Source organism: Eucalyptus grandis, chromosome 8, assembly GCF_016545825.1.
Source record: "Eucalyptus grandis isolate ANBG69807.140 chromosome 8, ASM1654582v1, whole genome shotgun sequence".
In the NCBI taxonomy this organism is placed as follows: domain Eukaryota; kingdom Viridiplantae; phylum Streptophyta; class Magnoliopsida; order Myrtales; family Myrtaceae; genus Eucalyptus; species Eucalyptus grandis.
Window position 1 is genome coordinate 60,791,338 of NC_052619.1, and position 25,909 is coordinate 60,817,246.

Below are 25,909 nucleotides of genomic sequence, written 5' to 3' on the forward strand. Positions count from 1 at the left end.
GAATCTCAGGTCTTTGGTCTCATTAGTTCAAGCATTTTCTTCTTTTTGCAAAAATAAGAGATGCAAAAGTTTTTATTTATTTATTTATTATTATTATTTACATGGCAACCTTGTTGCTGTTTCCAGGATCGAACCCTGTACCTCTCGGACCCACTTCATTCCCCATACCACGGCCGAAGCGCCGGTAGTGTCCATAGGCGCTTCTTTTATTTAATTGAACCGACTCTAGAACGACACATATTTTAAGCCAACTTAGGTGACTTTGTCATGTGTTGGCTCCACATGCTTGCTTGGTCGATATGAATTATGCTTAAATCAATTTCTCGAGCTTGTTCCCCGAATACCGACGATTCCTGTCAAACAAGGGAACTACGTCAAATAATGAAGTTAGAGAGGGGCATTTTGGAAACGATACCGAATTACCCTTCTCCTGCAGCTGACTTTAAATGTCTTGTGTTTCCTCTTCATGTGCTTTTGCTCCTCAGGTGTTAACATTTCCATGAAGATCTTCCTTTCAAAGATGTTATCGAATCCACTCATTCTAAGTGAGCATCAAAGATGAAAGGCGAGGGGTACTCCTTGTTTCGACATGTGAGGGCATTGCTCCGTGGATATTTTACTCCATTTATTCCATCAAAATGGATGGTTGGGCCTTAGCATGCCTTCTTGGTATAAGGTGTTGCTCCAATGGTCAATGTGCACCTTTTCCTACAAGAGATAGGGCATGTTACTTATATTCCAAAATTGAATTGGACTAATTTAGAAACGATACTCCCTTTTTGTGCTGAATCAATTGACTTTGTTTCATCTTGCTTCACGGGTGAGAGTTACTCTACTTTGAGTCGCTTGCCCCGTTTATCAACTGCAAGGAAAAATAGACGTAATATGTTATTTTCATATTCGACGTGATTCATTTTAGGAACAGTATACTCCCTTTTACGGCATATCTGATGACTGCGTTCCATCCTGTTTCCTTGGCTATGGGGATGAATTTGCTCGCATGATTGACAACAATTCACTTGACAAATGTCTATTCCATTTGAATATTTCCCTTTTTAGAAGTCGGATGACTGAGGCATTGCGTGCCCCAGATCCATTTTGTGGCCATCTGCCCCAATTAAAATTTCCTACACATATGGAAACAATGTATTATTTCTATTCTTAGGTACATTAGGTTTAGGAACGAAGTACACCCTTTTTCAAAGTCGGGCAATTTAGCATCTCATTGTAGCTTTGTTGAAGAAGGCAAGACATTGTCCTCATGGTCCAATGCATGCCACACTAGGTTAGATAACTTGTCCATATGCAGCTCCATCATGTTGGATTGATGAATCTCTGTTTCATTTGAGTTCTTCATGCTTTACTCAATTTCCCGCGTACCCCTTTTAGGCTAGGTGATTTTTCGCCATTTTTGCTGCATCAATGCATTTCCCATTTCACAATCTGTAAGCATGGGTGGCTATGTCAGTTTATGAATGAGTTGTTTTGACTTTTGGAACAAACACACCATTTTCTTTCGAGATCGTGTGATTCCGGACCAGAGTTGTCCTCCCTGTGTAATCTTGTTGCTTGCCCAATTTGCCTCACTAAAATCTGCACAAAGTGCAAGGACAAATCATTCCTAAAATAAATCGAATTTAACTTGAAACGATTACCACCTTTTATTTGAAGGCAACATTTGATGACGGATTCTTGCTTGTGTACATCTACATCTTGAAGTGTTGTCTTGCAGATCACCAATAATTATCTTCATATAGGATTGGATGTCAAGACACCATTGGAAGTGTAGGGATTGCAGTTGCTTTTCATGTTTGCAACCAATGGAGTAGTTTGATGCCAAAGAATGTCTACATATTTCTTCTTCCACAAGGAATGTCAAATTAATATGAGGTCATCCAGGATGTGGAACTTCGTTAGGCCAGTAGATTTGTGATCTTCGAGGCTTTGACGGTTCTTTTCACATTTAATCACAATGTTTGAATTCATATGCTGCGAAAATATTTCTATAGTTCATGGCTCAACCACTTATGCCCATAAATGAGCATGAATTGGTGCATCTCATGAATTGCTCGGTTAGGGAAAGGCCTGGCGCTTTTTTCAGCCTTGAACAAAACCGTCATTTTACCTATTTGACAAAAATGGATGGTTGAGTTAGTTGTTGAATAAGAAATTCCTATTGGAACGATTACAACCTTACCCCCTCAAAGCATCATTCTGCAGATCAACCTGTGAAAGCGATTAAGTGAAGAGATAAAATATTTTGCAAGTTCTTGAAACTCATTTTCAAACATTTTGAAGCTAAGGCATAAAACTAAACCCAGAAGGTCCGTTTGAAACACTTCAAGTGTTTTAAAGAATATAACTTTTATGAACTCTAACTTCATTATTAAAAAATGTGAGTTGTATGATTTACAAAAGCATTTGATTGGGTCCACAATCAAAACCCAAAACACAAAACACGGTTCCTAATAGGAATAATGACAAGGATAAAGTACAAGAAGCTCTTTTGTAGAGGAGCATAATAAGCACAATTCTCATCCTAGCTTTAAAGTCCACATTTGGCATGGTCAAGCAAGAGGAGTTCAAGGAATGGTTGTCACGCATGACCTGCGAAAGGAAGATTATGTCGTACATGAATGAAAAATTGATCTTTCAATAAAGCCGCCTCTTACAATGAAATCAAGGCGACGATAACTTTCTCCGTAGTATCCACTTACGAGAATTTGGTATTTCGTCAAGATTTTATTAGTAAGAGGAGATTTCATTAAAAGATCGATCCGCGACTATCAATTGAATCCCACTTTGTTCCAAAAGTTTCATACACAAATGGGGCATTGATTTTAAAAAATTAATTTGTGGTTTCACTCATGCAAAGGTGAGGTGATTTTTATTTTGAAACATCAATACACAAAATGGGATTTGAATTTTAATTTTGAAATGTGACCAATAAAGAGTTTTATTGAAAATTTGATTTTAATTCTTTGCCCCAAAATGTAATCTTGATTTGGAAGAATTTCTATACAAAATGTGACTTTAAGTTCATAATTGAAAATTTAAACAAAAACATATGTTTATTAGATCATAGGTATTTGAAATGCTTATTTATCAAAAGTGAGTGCCAAGCCTATATTTTCAAAGGCATTCCATTGATTTCCGCGAATCTCCAATAAATAAAAATTTCAATCCGAAGTGAGCAAGTAGATGGAGAAATCATACTTACAGTGGGTGAAGAGACCCTTTTTTTTTTTTTTTTTTTTTAAGTCACATAGACATGCGGATGCAAACTTGTGAGGTTTGACACATAAAGGTGGAATTCTAAAGGCTTAAGGTCCCCATTTTGATTAGATCAAAGAGTTTTCCCCACTCCGCGCTTACGTCGGACAGTTCTCTTTATCATTAATCAAAATGAGCGGGACCAAAAGTGGATAACCATGGGTCATTCCCCGCACGGGTTCCATCTTTTGGCACCTCCTATGGGCTTCCTAGTGCGATCGGGGTTTTAGATCGCAGGTTGTGTGTGTAAATGTGTAGTGCTAAGATAAGTATAAAGGCACGCACATCAATTGATATCCAAACAACACTTCAATTTCATCCATATCGGCATACATTCCTACGCCTCCCTACAAAAGAGATGGGTTAACAAACACTCCACCCCTTATTACTCCAAACCTACAAAAACATTTAACACATTGTTAGCGGGCTAACCTTGTTTTCCACGCGACTTTGACACGCGCTATCAAATGAAGACGATGTTAGTGAACAACCAACAAGTTATTACGGCCTAAGTCCTCTAAGGTTTGCAACCAAGTCCCCAGTGAGTCGCCAAGCTGTCACGACCTCTTTTTTTCCGTCCGGGGAAAAAGAAGAAAGGTTTAGGGGTATTTGCCTAAAGAAGCGGACCAACGGCCCTAAATTAGGCGTGGGCTCTCCCAAGCCCATACCTCGCGCAACATTGGATTTTGAATTTTAATTCTTAACAACCTATGTAGTTCTAGGAGTCGCCACTAGCCTATTGAGGTCGGCTAGAAACCAACCGAGACACGGGAGTGTTGCCTCGATTTCTACGCAACCAGAGATTTCTAGGAACGGGGACTTGTTTACGCCAATGTTTCTATTAGCGCCCTTGCGGTACCACTAACTTGGAAGGTTGTTTATCTAAATGGCCACACCATCTTGATTACCAATTATAATATTTATGAAACCGCTAAGTGTCCATGTAAATGTTTTTGTAGGTTTTTTTTGTCTAAACTAATCCTAACATAATTTAGAAAAGAAATTTACACTCAAATTATTGAAAAGCGGTGCGGTAAATAAACATCCAAGAAATTGAAATAACTTGAAAGTAATGCGGAAAAAAAGAAAGACCCGATACAAGTCGGGCAAATAATATTACATGGCCTTGTTATTACGCCCGGGACAGGACCCCGCGAGCAAAATGAGAAGTTAAATATGCATGAAATTACTCTAGATGCATGAAATTACTCCAATTAATTTTAATCTATGCAAAATGGATTATTTACAAAAATTGTTATAAAATAACAAAATAGCATTAAATTAGGAAAATGACATTTTAAAATTAGGAAAATTCCATATATGTCATTTCTATCCTAATTTGATGTTATCCAACATTTTTTATATTTTTTGAAATTTTCAGATTTTTCTCTTTTTTTATTATTATTTTTTAAAAAATATTAATAATGATTCCTTAAACCGATCTATGCTAACATGGAGTAACAAATCACATGAATATCACAACGATTAAGCTCAAATCGACCGCTTCGAGATTGGAGCTTGGTTTCAACATTTTATCGAATACTTGGTTTGTATCAAATCACCCCAAAACGGCTTCTTCGGGTCATGTTCGTGGCCTTCAATCTCGATCCATAAGCAATCTCATGTGAATGCAAAGTATCAAGGATATACTACTACATGCAAAGAACGTGTTTGACTAGAAATTACAGCCTAGAACATGCAAAAACCGAACTGAAAACGGCCTCCAACATGCGGGTTGGGGCTGTTTTGCAAAACTAGTGATGAACCCAAGTCAAACAGCCATGCCAAATGCTCAGATTGAAGCTCCGACAACCATCACATGCCATATCTATATGAAATATTACTCCATCTAGATGAAAATAGGTAACACTTACTTTCAAATGCAACAAACATCACCGAAAATGATCAACCGAACGCATCAAAATGAACTCTCCAAGAAGCATTCATGCATGGTCTATGCTGGCCAACCATGTCTCAATGTGGTTTTTTTTGGCTCACGTTATAGATGGTTTCATGGTTCACAAGGAGATTTAAAGACTCAACCGGGTTGTCCTATGCATCATTTGTACTCCCATGTAACATTCATCAAAGTCATAACGAAAAAACAAGCATGCAAAGGGGAGTAACAAGTCGAGCATGTAGGGGGCATTGAAGAGGTTTTAAACACTTAGAAAAATTTTAGCTTCAGAAATCAGCTCTTCATACTAGTTTCCTTCTCGATTTTCGTGATCAAAACATGTTCAAACTTGAACAAAAATACATCTAGAATGCTTACCTTGCTTCCTAGTTTCTTTTTCAAGTGACTCTTGGCCAAGGAAACCACGAAATTGTCTTCTGGAAGCACGTGAAAGTTGGTTCCTTCAAGCTGAAAGTGAGATCTGCAGAAGAAAAAGTGACAACGAAGCTTTTCGTTGACTTCCAAAACTAGACTTCCAGACCTTCCTTGTGGGCCGAGCTAAATCAACCCAAACTATATGTATTATAGTTTGGCATGTAGTCATGTCTTTCCTCATTTGTCTCTCAAGTTTCTCAAAAGCACTCGCTTTTCCTCACTCGTGACCAATCAGGCTCAACACATAGAAAAATTTTCGGATTTTCTGGGCCTGCCAGGAGGGCACTGTTTCGGGGGGCTTTAGGAGGCCTTCCCGATCTCCATTTGGGACGTGCGACCTATGGTTGGAAAGATCTTTGAATGAATTTTCACTCTCTAGTTGAAGGTTTTGGCTAATTTTGGCCGTAGGTGTGTGAAAATCTCACTTTTCTCTCTCCAGGTCGGTCTGGAATTTCTGGGTCTCTCTTCTGGAGTTGCTTCTGAAGGTGTGTTTTGGGGGAACGATCCCGAGTTCTCTCCTCTCCCCCTCGTATCCTCTCTCTTCTCTCTCGAAAGACCTTGCTTCCGTGACCTTATCCCCCGAATTAAGGGATTTTTGGTCAGCCTTTTGCCCACCTACCAAGCCTGTCAACAGGGCTACTTCACCTACTCTTCTGACTTAGCCAATTTTTAACTTCTGCAGCTGTTGAGTGTGCAGGTTTTGCTGCGATTTTCCGGTGCTGTCAGAAGCTTATCTCTGGCCAATTTTCGTCCACTTGCACTAATATATACGGTCTTCCATCACGTGCAAAGATCGGGCTGGTTGGGCAGCTGAGGAGGATATGGTGGGGCCACCAAATTGCTTACTCAGCAACTCCGGATTAAGACCAACTCGTGGACTGAGTTTTGGCTGCTGATTTGAGTGCTTTAATCCACTAATTTGGCTGTGTTTTTGATCAATTAGAAAGCTCATGTATAGTAGTTTAAGATCTTGACCATTTTTCGCAATTATCTCCACCCAATTTTACAAGAAAGTACCTCAAAGTTGGCCATTTTCTTGCCCGAAAATGCCAAATTCAATGCAATTAGGTCCTTTTTGGCTCAATTTGATTGATTCTGCTTGGCCCAAATTCAATTTCAACTTAATTGATGACCAAGATGATGATTTAAGGGCTCGGGCGCAAATTTTGCAAAATTTACGAATTGGTCCCTCGACTTTTGGAAATTGCATTTTGGCCCCAACTTGCCATTTGAATTCCAATCTGACCTCCTGGGCTTGGCTAGTCACATTTAGATCATTGACCCCAACTTTTTTTCTTTTCTTTTCTTTTTAATCTTTTTTAATTTTAATTTTTTTTTTATCTTTTATCTTTTTTTTTAATTAATTTTTTTTTTTTTTTTTAGGGAAAACATCTTCCATTTTAAATACCTAGATAATCTATATGCAATAATTTGGGCAAAAATTAGGTGTCAACAAACCCTAAGTGCACTCTTTTCATGTCTAGTCCTACATGAGATAGAAATACGATAGATAACATTTTGAGACAATTTCAATTCAACTTTATCTAATACTAGCATGTATTCTTGCACGATTCCAGGATACTTTAATACTCCAAAAAAGAAGTGCAACTTTTTATAGAACTAAAAACTTGTTCATACTTCATACGTAAGCAATGGTCGCTTAGCATAGGCACCGATGATATACATTAAGATAATCAAAAATTAATTAGCTAACATTAGTCATGTGTCGAGATTTCGGTTTCCAAATCCCTATAGATCTTTGTATACCGTGATTTCTGTTTTTGACATTGTATTGTTGTTTCCACGTTCAACAACCTATATCTAGATTGAGCCTATATTATTCTGCTCATTTCCTGCCTCCAATTTGTTATCTATGTTCCAGGAAAAGATAACGAAACAATTGGACATGTCTTAGCTGCAACAAAATAGCACCAAATTACATGTCTTGTTCAATTGGAATGGACAACTAGGCAGCTCTTTACTTTAAATGACTCAATCAGTAACCCAACCCTGTCCCAGAGCTCAAAAATAACGACGAGAATGTACCGAACAGCGTAATTCTTCCTGGAGATTGGTGTCGGGCCGAGTGCCACATGAACGAATTCTTGCCAGCAATAGAAATGAGCTTTTGCTGACGTTCAAAGCCTGAGCATGAAGAGAAACAAAAGATCCCGGACTCCTGAAGAGCTACGGACTTCTTTTGGTAAACCTCAGATTGCTAACAAAATTGAGGATTAGCCATCGAAATCGAAAAACCGTTCCCCTCTTAAAGAAAATGTAATCACAACATCTCAATTTAGATGTTGATGCACCCAATGATAGATATGTGCGAATATTCCAAAGAGCTTACAAGAAAACACAACACCTAGTTACTGCCGGGTACAATGGAAAAGAACATTCAAAATTCAAAGCCCGAGATTAATCCCAAGAAGCAACAGACTTTGATCCCATCACATGAAGTCCAAACAACATAACAAATAAATTCAAGCGCTCGGTAGTATTCTATTGACACTGGCAGCTTCTATTGATTCTAGTACTTCCACGACTTCGGACATGGAAGGCCGCAGCTTACGAGTTAGATCGAGGCATATTAAAGCTAGTTGTGCTATTTGGAATGCAAATTCTTCACAATGTTCACCCTTCAATCTCGAGTCCATTATAGTACTCAGTTTTCCCTCGCTGTGTAAGTGTGGTAGGGCCCACTTCACTAAAGTAGCCAGGCCCGTTGGAGACCGTGGGTTACACGCCCTCAAACCTGTTAGTATCTCAAGCAGAACAACGCCGAAACTATAAACATCACTCTTTACAGTGAGATGCCCTGTAAAATCCAAGAGTCATATGTGATGTTGCAGCGAAACGTGGGAAAATAACTTCCCAATATTACTGTCAAAATTCAAGATCGAGCAACAGTCAGCACTAACTCACCAAAAAGCACTTTACAATGGAAAAATTACCGGTTGTTTTGTATTCAGGGGCAGCATAGCCATCGGTACCAATAAACTGTGTTGAAACATGTGTCTTGTCGTCTAGAGGACCAGACCTCACGAATCCAAAGTCCGAGAGTTTGGCCGTGTAAGACTGCAGAAGAACCGGACAGTGGATTAGACTCGGTTTCCAGCCTAAATATCAATTGCAAACTCTAGTAAATCTAGCAAAAAACAAAATGGAGATATCTAAAAGCAACTGGGGACTGGTTAAGGGTCTTGTCTCGGGTTCCACTTAACATCAAATCTAAGAATGATAAATTTGCAATCGACTATAACCCGTCCATCAGTTGAGCAAAGGCAAACATGGGATCTCCGCTCGCTATTATGAATCTTTTCTCCTGGTTAGAGGACAAATATCAAGTCTTCAAAGGGAGATACGAGGCTATCAACGTTATCATTATCCTTCTCCAAAGAATTTGACTAGAATGATAATAGATTTCATATGAATTTTGTGATACAGGACCATAATCATTATAAGAAGGATAAATAATAACCCCATCTAGCAAAATATTTGCACTTTTAAAATCCCTGTGTATCATGTTAGAACTGTGCAAGAAGGCCAAGCCTTTGGCAGCTCCAACCGCAATCTTGAGGCGTACATCCCATGAAAGACGATCTGTAGAGCCCTCTGTACCAGAGTAATGACAATGTAAAATGTAAGTAATTCTTAAAAGCAAATACGTGTTCAAACCAGCCTGAAATTTGAAATTAGCACATGCATCGACTATGACTATAAACTGATCAAGAAGATATGCTAAACAATTGGCATCCTTAAGGAGACTTTTCCGAAATTTACAGAGTGGTTAGACCACTTACTTCCGAATAGCTGGTTTTCCAAACTGCCCATTGGCATGAACTCATAAACAAGAGCTAAATTTTCATCGTCGTGACAAAATCCCAGGAGAATGATAAGGTTAGGGTGAGATATCCTTCCAATAAAGGCTATCTCCCTCTGCACAAAAATAAGCAAAAGAGTCTCACGCGTGGTCAGTAGTAAAAGAAATGAAAGAAATGGAAGCCCCCACGCTAAACCAGGTAGATGTTTTTCTCCTTAAGCTTCAAATGGTCAAAGAAACGAAACAATCACAATGGAATAGTAGATATCGAAACAAAAGGTACATAATGGGAACTAAGACCTAATTTCCAATGAAATGTCCAGTTTAACTAGTAGTTTCAAGTTTGATTGAAGACTCATGGTCATTGTGCATCCTGTAATATAAAATACATATCAATATTGGTAAAATGTACTTCAAGTCATACCAGCTCTATAGAAAATATCTAGTTCGCATGAACTAGTAGTAGCTATGTAGAATCATTCGAATTTGCAACTGAAAACCGTTTATAGTTTGCGACCAAACTGATGACTTTATCTTGCTGTGGTGTGTCCACCCTATATGGTTTGATCAACCTTGCAATTTGTTTCAGTTCTTGAATATAGAAGCAGAATTCGCTCGAAGGCAGAAGAAAACAAGTTCACTATGAAAAGAACCGCATTGCATTAGTCAAAGAAGGTTAGAAAGATGAAGTTACCTAGGGGCTATGATCACATCGAAAAGGTTGATCATTACATGGATGGAAGACTCTGAACTTATATTTGCGCAATTTCTTCATTCCTTGCAATCGAATCGCACTTACTAGGTTCTTCCAATAGTTAGCATCATACAAGCCAATGGCCACACACACACACGGCATGGGTTTACTAAGTCAATTACAAAATATAAGAAATGCAAAAAGAAAGTTCATCACCGCTAACTAAATGGCGCCCTAAAATATATTTTGCCGAGGACCATAGTCACCAAATAATCTCAAGAACAAAACCAAAAGCGTATTTTCAATTGTAAATAAATCGTTGATCTTTCCTTTCTATCGGAATGATTGAAGCAAAATCACTTCTTAGATTCTTTTTTTACTTCATTTAAATTCAAATAATACGCATTATGTCCACTCAAGTGGGGGGTTAGAGAACTGAAAACTGCACGAAGATCGTGAACATACGTTTAGGTAATATCACCACACAATTAACACTACTTAGTCAGGCACCAACAATAGTGTTGCTGCCGCCCACTGCCATCAATTTTCACCCTAACAATGCCGATAAGGCAATCAATGAACTCTCAGAATTATCTGATCTCTCTATAACCAAAATCAGATGCAATACTACAAGCGCCCTTACAGAAACAAAATTGGAAGGCAAGGCCACCGCTTATAGAAATCCTGGGTTAATCAACTTCAAATACATTTGGATTTGCGTTTATATAGCCATATAAATTCAGGTTGTCTAGTATTTTTGCTTCTACCATTTTCACAACAAGGATATTTATTGACATAACTGAGTTGGGCATGACAAGCTCCCATCGGTAAAAGTACCAAAAAAGTCTTAAACCAATTCATCGGTACCAATACAGTCTTAAATCTTTCAATTAAATCAATTTATTCCTAAATCTTTTCACATTTGTACCAATTCAGTCCATCCGGCTAATTTTGGCCAGAAATCAATGACGTAGACACGAGCGATACTACGTTGCATCGCTAGCACTAACGTGAACATTTTAAAAATATCATTTATTAAATTTTTTATTTTTTTTCCTTTTTTCTTATTGTTCCTTTTTTTCCTTTCCTTTCTTTGGACTGTGACCGATATCAGCCATGACCGGCAACGACTGGCCGCAGCAAGGGCTGGCAAGGGTGTCATGGCCCTCACTGGCCACAGGCAAGGGTGAGACCCTTGCGGCCCTCGCCAAGTCTAGCAAGGGCTCAACCCTCACCGGATCTAGGGACGGTGAGACCCTTGCAACCTGGGCGAGGGTGGCTCTTGCCTGACTTGGTGGGGGCGGCAAGGGCTCAATGCCCTCATCAGCCCCCACTTGTGGTCGATTACCGACAATGGCCAGTACCGGCCACAGTTCAAAGAACAGAAAAAAAATTAGTAAAAAAATTATTTTAAAATGTTGACGTCAGTGTCAGCGATACGTAGGATCATCGGCATCCATGTCACATATTTCCGGCCTAAATTGCCGGATGAACTATTGGTACCAATCTGAAAAGGTTTATGACTAAATTGGTCAAATTAAAAGGTTTTAAACTGAACTAATACTAATGCAATAGATTTAGAACTTTTTAAATACTTATCCCAGCTCCCATTAGTACCATCATGCATTTGGGTTGCTTCGTTTTCGTAATTGACAAAGCAAAGTATTTATATTCCGAGAAAGGAATTGAAGACGACTTAGTTCTTACCAGCCACTCTCTGTACCCTTGAGCACCATCCGGGTTTAATGTTTTCACAGCTATTATAGTTTCTGTCCTTCCAGACTGTTGCTTCCCATGAAGCGTCCTCTATAGACACAACCAAATCCTCCCTCTCCAAGCAGCGCATCGGCTCGAAAATTTTTGGTTGCCTCTTTCAACTCTGCGAAACTGAAGACGGTCAAGCTGGGGTCTGCCTCAATCTTTCCATCTCCAAAAGGCTTTTTGTCGCGGGCAGCTAGCAAGTCATGGCTATTGCTGGGTGCAGAAGATGATGAAGTTGTGATTTTCCACTTCGCTCCTTTAGTTTCAAAAAAGAAAAACAAAGAACACAGAGAATTGCTTCAGACGATAATAAGAAGAACATTAACGACTCCAATCTGAAGCACAAAGATTCATTTTATAGAGACTACATAGATGTAAAGATAAAGATCACTTTAGGAAAAAATTTGACGGGTACCTGATTTGAGATGACCAGCATAGCTAGGAGTAGGGAAGTCAGGGGTACCGAAGCACACCCCCATCTCTCTCTCTCTCAACGGGAACTATGAAGCACAGACACATTGCTAGAACTTTCATGTCGCCCACGACACGTATCAACGTGCCGGACACGCAGTTAATATGCGTCGAATTTTCCGATACATGTTCAGCTTTTCTCGACATGTTCCAACATCGTTGAAGAAGACCAGGCTGGAGGCGAGGCGAGGGAGCGGAGGCGAGACTGTGACGGTAAGGGAGTGGCACAGGAAGTGCAAAGACTAAGCCGCGACTGTGATGGAAGGCCAGAGGCGAGGCGATGAGTAATTTTGATGAGGCGATCGAGAGAGAACAGAGAACGAGAGGGAGAGGGTCGCGCGAGGAGGAGGAGGCAGAGGGTTTGTGAGGGAGAAAACTCAAAAAGTTAAAAATGGGATTTGATGGGACTTTGGCGTGATCGTTTCTTCCTGGAGGGAAGGGAAGTGGATTGGACAAGAGGTCAATTTTGAAAAAGAAGTGACGAGTTAGGGAGTACGGGAAGAAGAAAGGAGGGAAAAATTGAGAAATAGGGAAGTGGAATAAATTTGAGGTGGACCCGAGGGACTTTTTTTATCAAAAAAATATATAAAGGAGACTACAAAATCATTTCAAAAAATAGAAGTATTGAATGTTGAATAATTATAAAAAATCATAAAAAAATCATAGATTTATTTTAATTAATTAATTTTAATTTGTTGTTAGTCATTTGTTTTATTAATAATTTTTATTAGAATTAGAAACATATCCACAAACATAGATACACATTATTTATGAATATCTTTTGAATTTCCTATAAATAAATTTATTAATATTATTAGTATGAATTTATTGTAGGGTTAATACCACCGAAAAACCCAAAAACTGTACACTTGTGACAAATTTATCCCAAATTATTTTTTTGATCACCAAAAACCCCAAACCGATATACATTTGACAAATTTACCCCAAACGGGTACATTTATGACAAATTTACTCTCTATTAGTTTTCGTTAAATTTTATTCTCAAATTATTAAGTTAAATGACACGTGACAATTGACCGATATAGCAATTTAGGATTTTATACTCCGTTTGTCACCGTTTACAATTTTGTGATTTTTTTTGTGGTATTAATCAAATTTAACATGTTACAAATTTACCATTTTTGGGTTTTTTTGCAATCGAATAAATTAGTTTGGGGTAAATTTGTCATAAATGTACCAGGTTATGGCTTTTTATAGTCATTTGGAGTAAATTTGTCATAGGTATATCGGTTTGGGGTTTTTCATGATCAAAAAAAAAATAATTTTGGGTAAATTTGTCACAAATGTCTGGTTTAAGGTTTTTCGAGGATATTAACCCTTTATTGTAAGATTTTTTTAAATATTTATTTATTTATAAAATTAATTTAATTTAATTTAATTTAAAAATGTTTATTTAATATATAATACATCTTAACGTCTCGAAATTTTTTATTTAAAAAAAATGATTTATCGGCGTATCATCACTGTGATGTATTATTGTCGTGTCTCGGTACTACTGTCTTTCTTCTCCCTTGCCTTTACAAAGTCTCATTTCTTCGGAAGTCGAGGCAATCGACTTTTCCTTCTGTACAGACATGTCAAATCACCCAAACGCGCTCGATGCTGACATTTTCTGGCCCGTCATTAACTCTCTGGGGAAAGTCAAAGCTGGCTCCGCGCATCGTTTTCACACTAGTTGATTTTCTTGTTTTTCCATGGCAGATCCCACGAATTTCCAATCCCCTCTCAGTGGAAAGTCAAATTTCCACAAATTTCCACACTCCGGGGACTTTTACAGACAGGAAACAATAAAAGGAGAGAGAAAAAGAAAGTTCGTCAACGAGACACAAAAATTAGATCTCTCTAAGTTAAAATCTCACTTTATGTGCTTTGATAATCATTGACTTTTTTCCAAATTTGATTATACATGAGGGAAAGAAGAACCATGAAAAATTGCAAACTCGCTTTTAATAGTGTTTGACAGTTTTTTTTTTTTTGGTAAAGAGTGTTTGACAGTTTTTCTTAACAAAATCCTTCAGAAAATTAATGAGAGCACGCGACGAATGAGGTTTATGTCCCTACTTTACCTAAGACTGCTTTTCCGGATTGTTAAACAAGAAGAAAAATGAACAATTAACAATAGACAAATTGTATGTATGTTTGCTCTCATGCTCTCTCTATTTTCCGTTCGCATCTTAAGTTGGCAATTCATTGTCTTCTATTATTTTGTCAATTTTTGTTAGAACTAGATGAAATTGGATTTGTCATGTCATCCTTCAATATATTATGTCTTCTCGTATTCAGATGTTCTCCTTCTGGGTCGTATTTTACCTCAGGCTGTGTCCACCATTACCCGCCCTGAATAGTATCTTTTAAGCAAGAACTCAAGAAGTGTGGATTAAGAAAGAAGTACACAATGAGAACTGCTGCAGTGGCTGGGTACCCAGCCAATTATGAGCAAATTGTCTCCCGTGAATATTTTCTGTCATCTGCGGGATTTTGATGATTAACAAAGTTCTCTCATCCTCGTCAAAGCCGGTAAAAATTTATACTGGGACTTTAGGACGTTCATCTTCACACAGAAAATATATTAAGGTCGTGAAGGAAACAAATTCTGCTTTTCTTCCTAACAATCAAACATGATGAAAAGATGATCGCAAAGTTGCGTCAACTGAGCAAAAACTCGTTCATCCTCTTGGATTACAATTCCAAGTCATTCTGCTGAGGCGTTCATCTTCTCTCCAAAAGGCTATCTTAGTAGAAAGATTTGCTAGATTATCCAGTACTTAGAAAGCAGCTCAGGACATATTTTGCACGTCCATGTGGCTGATGGTTCCAAAGCAGAAGCAGGGTCAATCATCGCAACAATCAGGTAATAATCACAAGACATTCAGCCATGACATGAGGAATGATTCCTAGTCCAATGGTTTGGGAACGACATACATACCAGAAGCGAAGGCGAGTACCATCCCACCAATGGCAACTGCATGTTTGGCAAATCTCACCCCCTTGAAATTTCCCCCCAAAAGCATTTGCATGTTACATATCACAAGGGCAGTTTAAAGCCGGCCTCCCTGCTAGAGTAGCCATTCCTAGGTTAGGCCCATTGTTGGTATGGTGCCCAGGCATTGGATGAAGTCGTGAAGGTGACGGTAGTTATGAGCACCATGACAAGCATCCCAAGCTCGAGCAGGCTTCTTTATGAAGAATCCATTTCATCTATTTGGGTCATATTGCTTCCTGCGGTCCTGCTCATGGCTGATCGACGCTTGACCTATCTTTTTGTTGCCTGACATAATCAATAACTCAATGGATCCGCTCAACGTGTGTTCTACTTTTGCTGTTTTGAAACCAGTCTAAATGGACAGAATGTATCAGTCGATAAGCTATCCCCTTTCATAGTGGGATACATCAGCAATCTCGCAGTACATTTATAGAGAACACAAATGCATTCAAAGTTCACTAATAATTGCTGTTCTGTTTACAAGCCATCTGATCATCTAGAGGTGGAATGGTGCTCGTTGTTCTCTCGGATAAGACATGAGGAAAGGGTCCTGCCTCAAAAGGATCCGTTTCACCTAGGAATAAGGGGTACCCTGGAGCTGCTAACATAAATACATGTAGTGACTAGTAATTGTCCGAGCAGTTGCCTCTATGCCCCGGCCAACTGAGCCTAAGTTATTTTTGCAGCACAATAGACATCTTATATGGAAAGTAACACATTTAAGTTAGATAGTTGTAGCCGACCCAAAAAAAAAAAGTTAGATAGTCGTAGTCTTTTGGAGTGTGAATGGTGTGTGCGCATGGTAAGTCAGAAACACATAGAGCCTCTAACAGTGTTTAAGTGGACGTACATCTACATGACCACAGAAAATGCCGAGGGGGTTCAAACCATCATTAATAGGGGCTAAAATTTTCCCCCTTTTGTCACGGACAAGGGCCTATATGATGTTATATGGTCTGTAAAGGGTAGCCAAATGCAGAGCCATGTTTCCATCCTTCTCTGGCTCATACATCCTTAAGGTTGGGTGTCTGCAATATGTACTTGACTACAATTTTCTCTGCCACCTATATAACTGCAGCATGAAGTACCATTTGTCCTTTGTCATTGATTAGCATCGAGACACAATCTAACCATCTCGGCAACGACACTGATGTCGTCTCAAAATGCAGCAGTATGAAGAGTGGACTCCCCATCTTTGTCTGAGAAATTTGCTGCAGAAACGTAAGCATGCTGGAATAGTTGAACTGCTTCAGCACTGCCATAGTAAGCAACGTAATGAAGAGGAGTCCAAATGTCATCTCCTTCTCTAATCATCAGGGTTCTGTCATGCGGTGGTTTCTTCGCAGTAACCTTCCCAAATCTCAATTAAATGAGGGTTGCAAGGTATATTAAGACTGTTTCAGACTCGAGATTGACTCTTATGATGTGTTGTTTCCTCTCTTTTTTTTACTGCAATCTTGAGGGCAATGCAGCAGCATATATGGCGTGGTTATCTCGACGATTTTTTTCCATCATCCATCTTTGCCTCTCTTAGATAAACTGGTGCAATTAATAGATATGAAAAACTAAACGCCAGAAGTTTTTGGCAGAGGATTCCTCTAGTATTCATCAAGAGAATCATGCGCTCTTTCATTCCTGAAATTGGAGGCTGAGGCTCTAATTGGATGTCACAAAGTATAAGGTCAAAAAAAAAAATTGATGGAAACATCACTCAATGAAGGTCTTTGCATTGCACCTCTGTTACTTCTCACCTCTCAAGTTTTCTCCTTTCCATTTCAATGGGATTGCTGATGCAGTTCAGCCTGGAAGCATCCTAGAGCCAAGAGATTCAATTTTTTAATGCTTGTGCATGGTTAATCTAATTGTTTGCTTTCTTGAAGTAACCACACACGCAGAGGATTAGTAAGATTGGGGTAGAAATCGTCCGCGCGGTTGACAAAGATACGCTAGCAGATTTACTTCTATTTCTAGTCAGAAAGAGACACAGGTTCCCATAAGTAGAGAGTCTCGGGATACTTACAGCGGGACCAATCATAGTCTGCTGCCCCCCCGCAAAGCACTCATTCCTTTGGGACCCTTACAAGAGGACAACGACAGGGATGCATCTAACATCAGCCTAGTAATTTGATGAGCCCATTGTGCAGTCGCCACGTATAGTGGGCATTCATCGGCAGCATTAAAAATGTTACACAGTTTATGATCTTCCAACCAGCAATTTCTCTGGCTGCATAGTGCAGTGCAGCGCCCTTGTCCGAATTTGCCATTTGAAGAATCTCTTTGCATGTATCAACTTGTCCTTATTCAAAAACCTAATGCAGTCGATTTGCAAACGTAATGGAAAGTTGTTTCAAAGCATCTTACTTCAGCAGCAACATGTGGGGGAGTGTCTCTTCTATAGTTGCTTTGCTAAAGAAGGAATGGTCTTGATGGACATTGAATGTAAGATGTGATTATAAAAAGAGGAAGAAGTCGAACTCCAAAAAAATACACCCGCTGCTACCTTCGAAGCGGCACGTATGAGAGCCAAAATGGGAGTAGGGCCTTCCATGGCACCAGGTTACCATACATGAAGGAGGCATTGTCCCGATTTCCCAACTGCACCTCCAAATTAAAGAAAGACACATAAAGTAAGAAATAATAAGGGAACCTCATTATTATAAATCAAGTTATTGAATATTTGTAACAAATCCCTTTTTACCGCAAAGATGTGCAGATGGGATTTGATCAAGAATTCTCACTACTTAGATTCATGGACCCGACGCCCCTATGGCGAAATCAGTAGACACGTTGCTCTTGCGACGCAAAAGAGCATCTACAATCAACTTTACCTCTTGTATTAAGCAGCAACACAAAGAACGTTGTTCTACTTGGGCGTTGTTTCGTGGAAAGGGAAAATGGGAGAATGTAAACCCAATGCACGTGCGTGAAAGAGCATGCCTGCACAAGTTCAACCTTAGGAGACTTTGGAGGTAAATCACAATATTTGAATAAAGAGTACTAACTTGTCTTCTATAATTGATTAACTATTGAGTGTTACTATTTTCAAATTACGATTGCAGACCATACAGTCAAGCTATGGTCCATAAAGGTAAGTTATTGGTTACAAGTGGAAACAAGTTCCCGCGATTAAATATATACTATGAGTCAAAGTTAAATTACGGCACCTGTTCTGGACCCAAAATGCACCCTTTTCATGTCTAGTCCTATATAAGATAGAAATATGATAGATAACATTTTGAGAGAATTTCAATTCAACTTTATCTAATACTAGCATGTAATTTTGCACGATTCAAGGATACTTTAATTCTGAAAAAAAAAATGCAATTTTTTATAGAACTAGAAACTCGTTAATACTTCATACGTAAGCAACAGTCCCTTAGCATAAGCACATGATGATATGCATTACGATAATCAGAAATTGATTATGTTAACATTAGTCCATGTGTCAAGATTTCAGTTTCCAAATCCCTATAGATCTTTGTATACCATGATTTCTGTTTTTGATACTGTATCGTTGTTTCCATGTTCGACAACCTGTATCCAGATTGAGCATATATAATTGTGCTCAAGTCCTGCCTCCAATTTGTTATCTATGTTCCGGGAAACCAAGAAAAGATAACGAAACAATTGGACGTGTCTTGGCCGCAACAACATAACACCAAATTACATGTCTTGTTCAATTGGAATGGACAACTGGGCAGCTCTTTACTTTAAATGACTCGATCAGTAACCAAACCTTGTCTCAGAGCTCAAAAATAACAAGAATGGACCGAACAGCATAATTCTTCCTGGAGATTGGTGGCAGGCCGAGTTCCGTATGAACAAATTCATGACAGTAATAGGAATGAGCTTCTACTGATGTTTAAAGCCTCAGCATGAAAGAAACAAAAGAGCTCGGACTCTCGAAGAGCTGCAGACTTCTTGTGGTAAACCTTAGATTGCTAACAAAATTAAGGAATAGCCATCAGAAAACAGTTCCCCTCTTAAAGAAAGTGTAATCACAACGTCTCAATTCAGAAGTTGATGCACATAATGATAGACACGTATGAATATTCCAAAGAGCATACAAGAAGGCACAACACCTGGTAACTACTGGGTACAATCGAAAAGAATATTCAAAGCCCAAGAGTAATCCTGGGAAGCAACAGACTTTGATCCCATCACATGAAGTACAAACAACATAACAAATAAATTCACACATTCCGTAGTATTCCTTTAGCACTGACAGCTTCTATTGATTCCAATTTTTCCACGACTTCAGACATGGAAGGCCGGGACTTAGGATTAAGTCCGACGCATATATTAGCTAGCTGTGCTATCTGGCGTACAGAGTCCACACAATATTCGCCCCGCAATCTCGTGTCAACTAGAGCCCACGGTTTTCTTTTACCGGATAAGTATGGTCTGGTCCACTCCACTAAATTAACTCTATCTGCTGGACTGCTCGGATCAAATGCCCTGCAACCTGTTAGTATCTCAAGCAACACGATGCCAAAACTGTAAACATCACTCTCTACAGTGAGTTGCCCTGTAAAATCCAAGAGTCTTATGTGATGTTGCAGCAAAGCATCAGAAAATAACTTCCCGACAGTATTGTCAAAATTCAAGACCGAGCATCAGCCAGCACTAAGTCACAAAAAAGCATTTTACATTGGAAAAATTACCAGTTGCTCTGTATTCAGGGTCACAATAGCCAGTGGTACCCATAAACTGCGTTGAAACATGTGACTTGTCCTCTAGAGGACCGGACCTCACCAATCCAAAGTCCGAGAGTTTGGCCATGTAAGACTGCAGAAGAACCGGATAGTGGATTAGACTCGGTTTCCAGCCTAAATATAAATTTCCAACTTTAGTGAATCTAGCAAAAAACAAAATGGAGATGTCTAACCACCCGTGGTGGTGGCGTAGGTGGTTGGGCGCTGGTTCCTCTCACGAAAGGTCCAATGTTCAATCCACGGCGTCGTCTGCCTTGAAGGAAATGAACCCACAACTTACTCGGCAGGTAAGGGTGGTGGTGACTCTACCTGTCCAGGGTTTACCCGCCGGCTGTCGGTTGTACGGGGTTCTTTGGGTAACCAAAAAAAAAATTGGAGATGTCTAAAAGCAACTAGGGACTGGTTAAGGGTCTTGTCGAGTTCGGAACTTCACATCAAATCTAAGAAGGATAGATTTCCAATCGACTATAAACCGTCCATCAGTTGAGCAGAGGGAAACATAGGATCTCCTCTCGCTATTATGACTCTTTTCTCCTGGGTAGAGGACAAAATATCAAGTCTTCAAATTGAGATACTAGGCATGTCATCATCATCATCATCCTTCTCCCAAAATTTGACTAGAATGATAATAGAGTTCATATGAATTTTGTGGTACAGGAACATAATCATTATAGGGAGGATAAAATAATAACCTCATCTAGCAAAATATTTGCACTTTTGAAATCCCTGTGTATCATATTACAGGAATTGTGCAAGAAGGCCAAGCCTCTGGCAGCCCCAACCGCAATCTTGAGGCATGCATCCCATGAAAGATGATCTGCAGAGACCTCTGTACCAGAGTAATGGACAATGTAAAATGTAAGTAATTCTTAAAAGCAAATATGTGTTCAAACCAGCCTGAATTTTGAAAATAGCACATGCATCAACTATGACTATCAACTGATCAAGTGGATGTGCTAAACAATTGGCATCCTTAAGGAGACTTTTCCAAATTTTACAGAGTGATTAGACCACTTACCTCTGAATAGCTGGTATTCCAAACTACCCATTGGCATGAACTCATAAACAAGAGCTAAATTTTTATCATTTGGACAAAATCCCACAAGCTTGGCAAGGTTAGGGTGAGATATCTTTCCAATAAAGGCTATCTCCCTCTGCACAAAAATAAGAAAAAGAGTCTCACACATGGTCAGTTGTAAAAGATATGAAAGAAATGGAAGCCCCCACACTAAACCAGGTAGATGTTTTTCTCCTTAAGCTTCAAATGGTCAAAGAAATGAAACAATCACAATGGAAAAGTTGATATCGAACCAAAAGGTACAGAATGGGAACTGAGACTTAATTTCCAATGAAATGTTCAGTTTAACTAGTAGTTGACTGAAGACTCATGGTCATCGTGCATCCTGTAATATAAAAGACATATCAATATTGGTAAAATGTACTTCAATTCATACTAGCTCTGTAGAAAGTATCTAGCTTGCCATGAACCAGTAGTAGCAATGCAGAATCATTGGAATTTGTGACTGAAACCATTTATAATTTGCGATCAAACTGGTGACTTTATCTTGCGGTGGTGTATCCACCCTATATGGTTTGATAAGCCTTGCAATTTGTTTCAGTTCTTGAATATAGAAGGAGAATTCACTCGAAGGAAGAAGAAAACAAGTTCACTATGAAAAGAACCGCATCGCATTAGTCAAACAAGGTTAGAAAGACGAGTTGCCTAAGGGCTATGATCACATCGAAAAGGTTGATCATTACATGGATGGAAGACTGTGAACTTATATTTGCGCAATTTCTTCATTCCTTGCAATCGAATTACACTAAGGCCCTGTTTGGTTTAGCTTTGGGAATGAGCATTTGGACTCTAAAGTCCTTTGGCCAAATGCAAATGCGTTTGATTTGAGTTTTTGAGCGACTTTAGCAATATGCAATTGCATCTCCAAAGGGCTCCAAGGGCCCTTAGGCCAAAGTAGGTCCGGAGATCCTTTGGGAACTTGCATTTCCGGAATGCAAGTTCCAGTTACTGTTCACTTCGCGGTTATTGTTCATCCGCGAGGAAAACCACCGCACGGAGGCCGATGACCGCCGCCAAGGGGGTCGTGCACGCCGCGGCGCCGCCCGAGGGTCGCCCGACCCGGCAACCGTCGCCGAACCTCGGTGACGGTCACGAGGTCGGGCGACCCCGGGCGACGGCCGCCCGGGTTCGCGCGGCCTCAAGCGGCCGTCGCCAGGGTCGCCCGACCCCGGCGACCGTCCGAAGGCTAGATCCGGCCATCCGGACCGTCTAATCTGGCGGTCCGGCCTCCGGACTTCAAAAAAATATATGTGTATTTTTGCTTTTTTAATTTAATAAAAGTTAATTACAAATGCAAATTTTACCAAACGGTATTTTGGCCAAAGTTGTTTCTCAATGCAAATTTTACCAAACAATATTTGCATTTCGGAAAACCCCCTTCACCCAAAGATATTTATGCATTCCCCAAAAGCCGAACCAAACGGGCTCTAAGTAGGTTGTTCCAATAGTTAGCATCATACAAGCCAATGGTAGAACACACTCCATGACATGGGTTTACTAAGTCAATTACAAAATAAAAGAAATGCAGAAAGAAAAAGTTCATCACCGTTAACTAAATGGAGCCATAAAATCTATTTTGCTGAGGACCTTAGTGACCAAATAATCTCAAGAACAAAATTGCTTCTTAGATTCTTCTTTTACTTCATTTAAATTCGAATAATGCACATTGTGTACACTAAAGTGAGAGGTTAAATAACTGAAAACTTCACGAGGATCGTGAAAATACATTTAGGTAATATCACCAAACAATTAACACTACTCAATTGGGCACCAACAATAGTGTTGTCTGCTGCCCACTGCCTTAACTTTGCACCCCAACAAAGCCGATGAGGCCATCAATGAACTCTCAGAAATATCTGATCTCTCTATAATCAAAATCAGATGCAATTCCACAAGGGCCCTTTCAGAAACAAAATTAAAAAAGGCCAGGCCACCACTTATAGAAATCCTGGGATAATCAACTTCAAATACATTTGGATTTGCGTTTACATGGCCATCATAATTCAGGTTGTCCAGTATTTCTCCTGCTATTGTCACAACGAGGGTGTTTATTGACAGTTGAGTTGGGCATTACAAGCTCCCATCTGTACCATCATGCATTTGGGTTGCTTCGGTTTTGTAATTGACAAAGCAAAGTATTTGTATTCCGAGAAAGGAATTGAAGACGAAACTTAGTTCTTACCAACCACTCTCTATACCCTTGAGTGCCATTCTGGTTTAATATTTTTCACAGCTATTATAGTCCCTGCACTTCCATATGGTTGCTCCCCAGGAAGCATCATAGTCTCTGCAATTCCATACGGTTGCTTCCCAGGAAGCATACCTTTATAGACACAAACAAATCCTCCCTTTCCAAGCAGTGCATCGGCTGGAAAATTTTTGGTCGCCGCTTTCAACTCTGCGAAACTGAAGATGGTCAAGCTGGCGTCTGCCACAGTCTTTCCATCTCTGAAGGCCTTTTTGCCGTGGGCAGCCAGCAAGGCATGGCTATTGCTGGCTGCAGAAGATGATATAGGGAGAGGCCGCAAGTCACGGCTATTACTTGCTGCAGAAGATGATGAAGTGGTGATATTCCACTTCGCTCCTGTAGTTTCAAAAAAGAAAAACAACGAACTGCGAAAATTGCTTCGGACGATAACAAGAAGAACATTAAAGACTCCAATCTGAAGTCACAAAGATCCATTTTATAGAGACTACATAGATGTAAAGATAAAGATCACTCTAGGAAAAAATTTAAAGAGTACCTGACTTGGGATTACCAGCAAAGGTAGGAGTAGGGAAGTCAGGAGTACCAAAACACACCCCCATCTCTCGTCTCCCTCAACAATAACTTCTGCTGCGCCCCAACCCCCCCAAACAGCAAAAGTAGGAGTAGGGAAGTCAGGAGTACCAAAACACACCCCCATCTCTCTCGTCTCTCTCAACAATAACTTCTGAAAATAATGAGTGCACGCAACAGATGAGGTTTACATCCCTCCTCTACCTTGGACTGCTTTTCCATATTGTTAAACAAGAAGAGAATTGAACGGTTGACACTAGACTAACAGTATGTATGTTTGCTCTCGTGCTCTCTATATTTTCAGTTCACATCTTAAGTTGGCAGTTCATTGTACTTTATGATTTTTTGTCAATTTTTGTTAGCACTAGATGAAATTGGATTCATTCATGTCATCCTACGAATTATATATATTAAGTCTTTTCGTATTTGGATACTCTCCTTATATGTCGTATTTTACCTCAAGTTGTGTCCACCAAACCCACCCTAAATACTATCTTTTAAGCAAGAAGTCAAAAAGTATGGATTAAGAAAGAAAGAGCACATAAGAAGCGAAGAAAAAAACTTGGTTAAATAATTTTTCACTACAAATGAGAGCTGCTGTTGTGGCTAGGTACACGGCTTATTGAGGTGAAATGAGCAAGTTGTCTCTCGTGAGCATTTTCTGTTATCTGCATGATTTTGATAATTAACGAAGGTTCTCTCTTCCTCGTCAAGGCCAGTAATTTTCGATACTGAAACTTAAGGACATTCACCTTCACACACAAAATATATTAAGGTCGTGAAGGAAACAAAGGCTGCTTTTTTCCCAAAAATCAAACATGTTGTAAAGATGATTGCAAAGTTGCATCAACTGAGCAAAAATTCGTTCGTCCTCTTGGATTCCAATTCCAACTCATTCTGCTGAGGCGTTCATCTTCTCTGCCAAAAGGCTATCTTACTAGAAAGATGTGCTAGATTATCCAAAACTTAGAAAGCAGCTCTCAGGACATATTTTGCACGTCGATGTGGCAGATAATTCCAAAGCAGAAGCACAGTGAATCATGGCAACAATCAGGTAATAATCACAAACATTCAGCCATGACATGAGGAATGGTTCCTAGTCCAGTGGTTTGGGAACGACATACATACCAGAAGCGAAGGCAAGTACCATCCCACCAATGGCAACAGCATGTTTGGCAAATCTCACCCCCTTGAAATTTCCCCCGAAAGCATTTGCATGTTACATATCACAAAGGCAGTTGAAAGCCGGCCTCCCTGCTAGAGCAGCCTTCCTAGGTTAGGCCCATCGTTGGTATAGCGGCCAGGCACTGTGAATGAAGTCATGAAGGTGACAGTAGCTATGAGCACCACGACAAGCATCTGAAGCTCAAGCATGCTTCTTTAGGAAAAAAAACATATGAAGTGTCAAAACTTAGCACAAAATGACATTTTAAGTGCCAAAAGTTATGAAAGTGACGTTTAAGTGCCAAAATTAGGGTAAAATAAATCAATTAAGTGCCAACAGCGAGAAAATCCAGCCAAATGCTAAGATGGCAATTTTCCGATGAGGTAAGTGCAAAACGACATTGTTTTGCATGCTGACGTGACTAGACAAATTCAAAACAACATCGTTTTGCTGTTAACGATGATAGATAATTAATATAAATATTAATTAAATAAAATTTTAAAACTCATTTAAAGTAAAAAAAAAAAAAAAAAAAAAAAGAGGAAGATGGAGGTTGTAGGCGGCAAGGACTAAGCCCTTGTCACCGCCTCCCCACAGTCATCAAGAAGGGCTGGTGATAGTGGGGGAAGGGTCACCGAAGTCATCGAGCCTTGGTCGGGGAGCCAGCAGCCCTAATGGATCGGCAAGGGGGCAAGGGCCTGCAAGCCCTCACCCAAATCTCGAGGTGAGGGTCACGACCCTCCCAGATTTGACGAGGGTCATCGGCCCTCACTGGCCTAGCTAAGGGCCATCGCTCGTGACCCCGTTGCCAGCC

The 25,909-nt window shown here is 39.6% G+C and overlaps 2 protein-coding genes and 1 long non-coding RNA gene across 3 annotated transcripts; all 3 read right to left on the reverse strand.

The window, feature by feature from the left end:
* Positions 1 to 8,088: 8,088 nt before the first annotated feature.
* LOC104417630 (probable serine/threonine-protein kinase PIX13) lies at positions 8,089 to 12,362 on the reverse strand. Its single transcript, XM_039300210.1, is given in 7 exon segments — positions 8,089 to 8,423; positions 8,560 to 8,683; positions 9,087 to 9,220; positions 9,409 to 9,544; positions 11,830 to 11,918; positions 11,921 to 12,139; positions 12,299 to 12,362. Coding segments are annotated over 7 exon segments (1,101 nt in total).
* A 6,960-nt stretch (positions 12,363 to 19,322) lies between these two features.
* LOC120287766 lies at positions 19,323 to 20,889 on the reverse strand. The gene is made up of 2 exons (XR_005546042.1): positions 20,766 to 20,889; positions 19,323 to 20,146 (listed from the first exon to the last, which is right to left on the reverse strand). It is a non-coding gene; the product is annotated as an uncharacterized LOC120287766 (long non-coding RNA).
* A 2,194-nt stretch (positions 20,890 to 23,083) lies between these two features.
* LOC120287764 (probable serine/threonine-protein kinase PIX13) lies at positions 23,084 to 23,962 on the reverse strand. The gene is made up of 2 exons (XM_039301123.1): positions 23,896 to 23,962; positions 23,084 to 23,735 (listed from the first exon to the last, which is right to left on the reverse strand). The coding sequence occupies exons 1-2, from the start codon at positions 23,957 to 23,959 to the stop codon at positions 23,344 to 23,346; spliced, it is 456 nt and encodes a 151-aa protein (XP_039157057.1). The 5' UTR covers positions 23,960 to 23,962; the 3' UTR covers positions 23,084 to 23,343.
* Between the last annotated feature and the right edge of the window lie 1,947 nt (positions 23,963 to 25,909).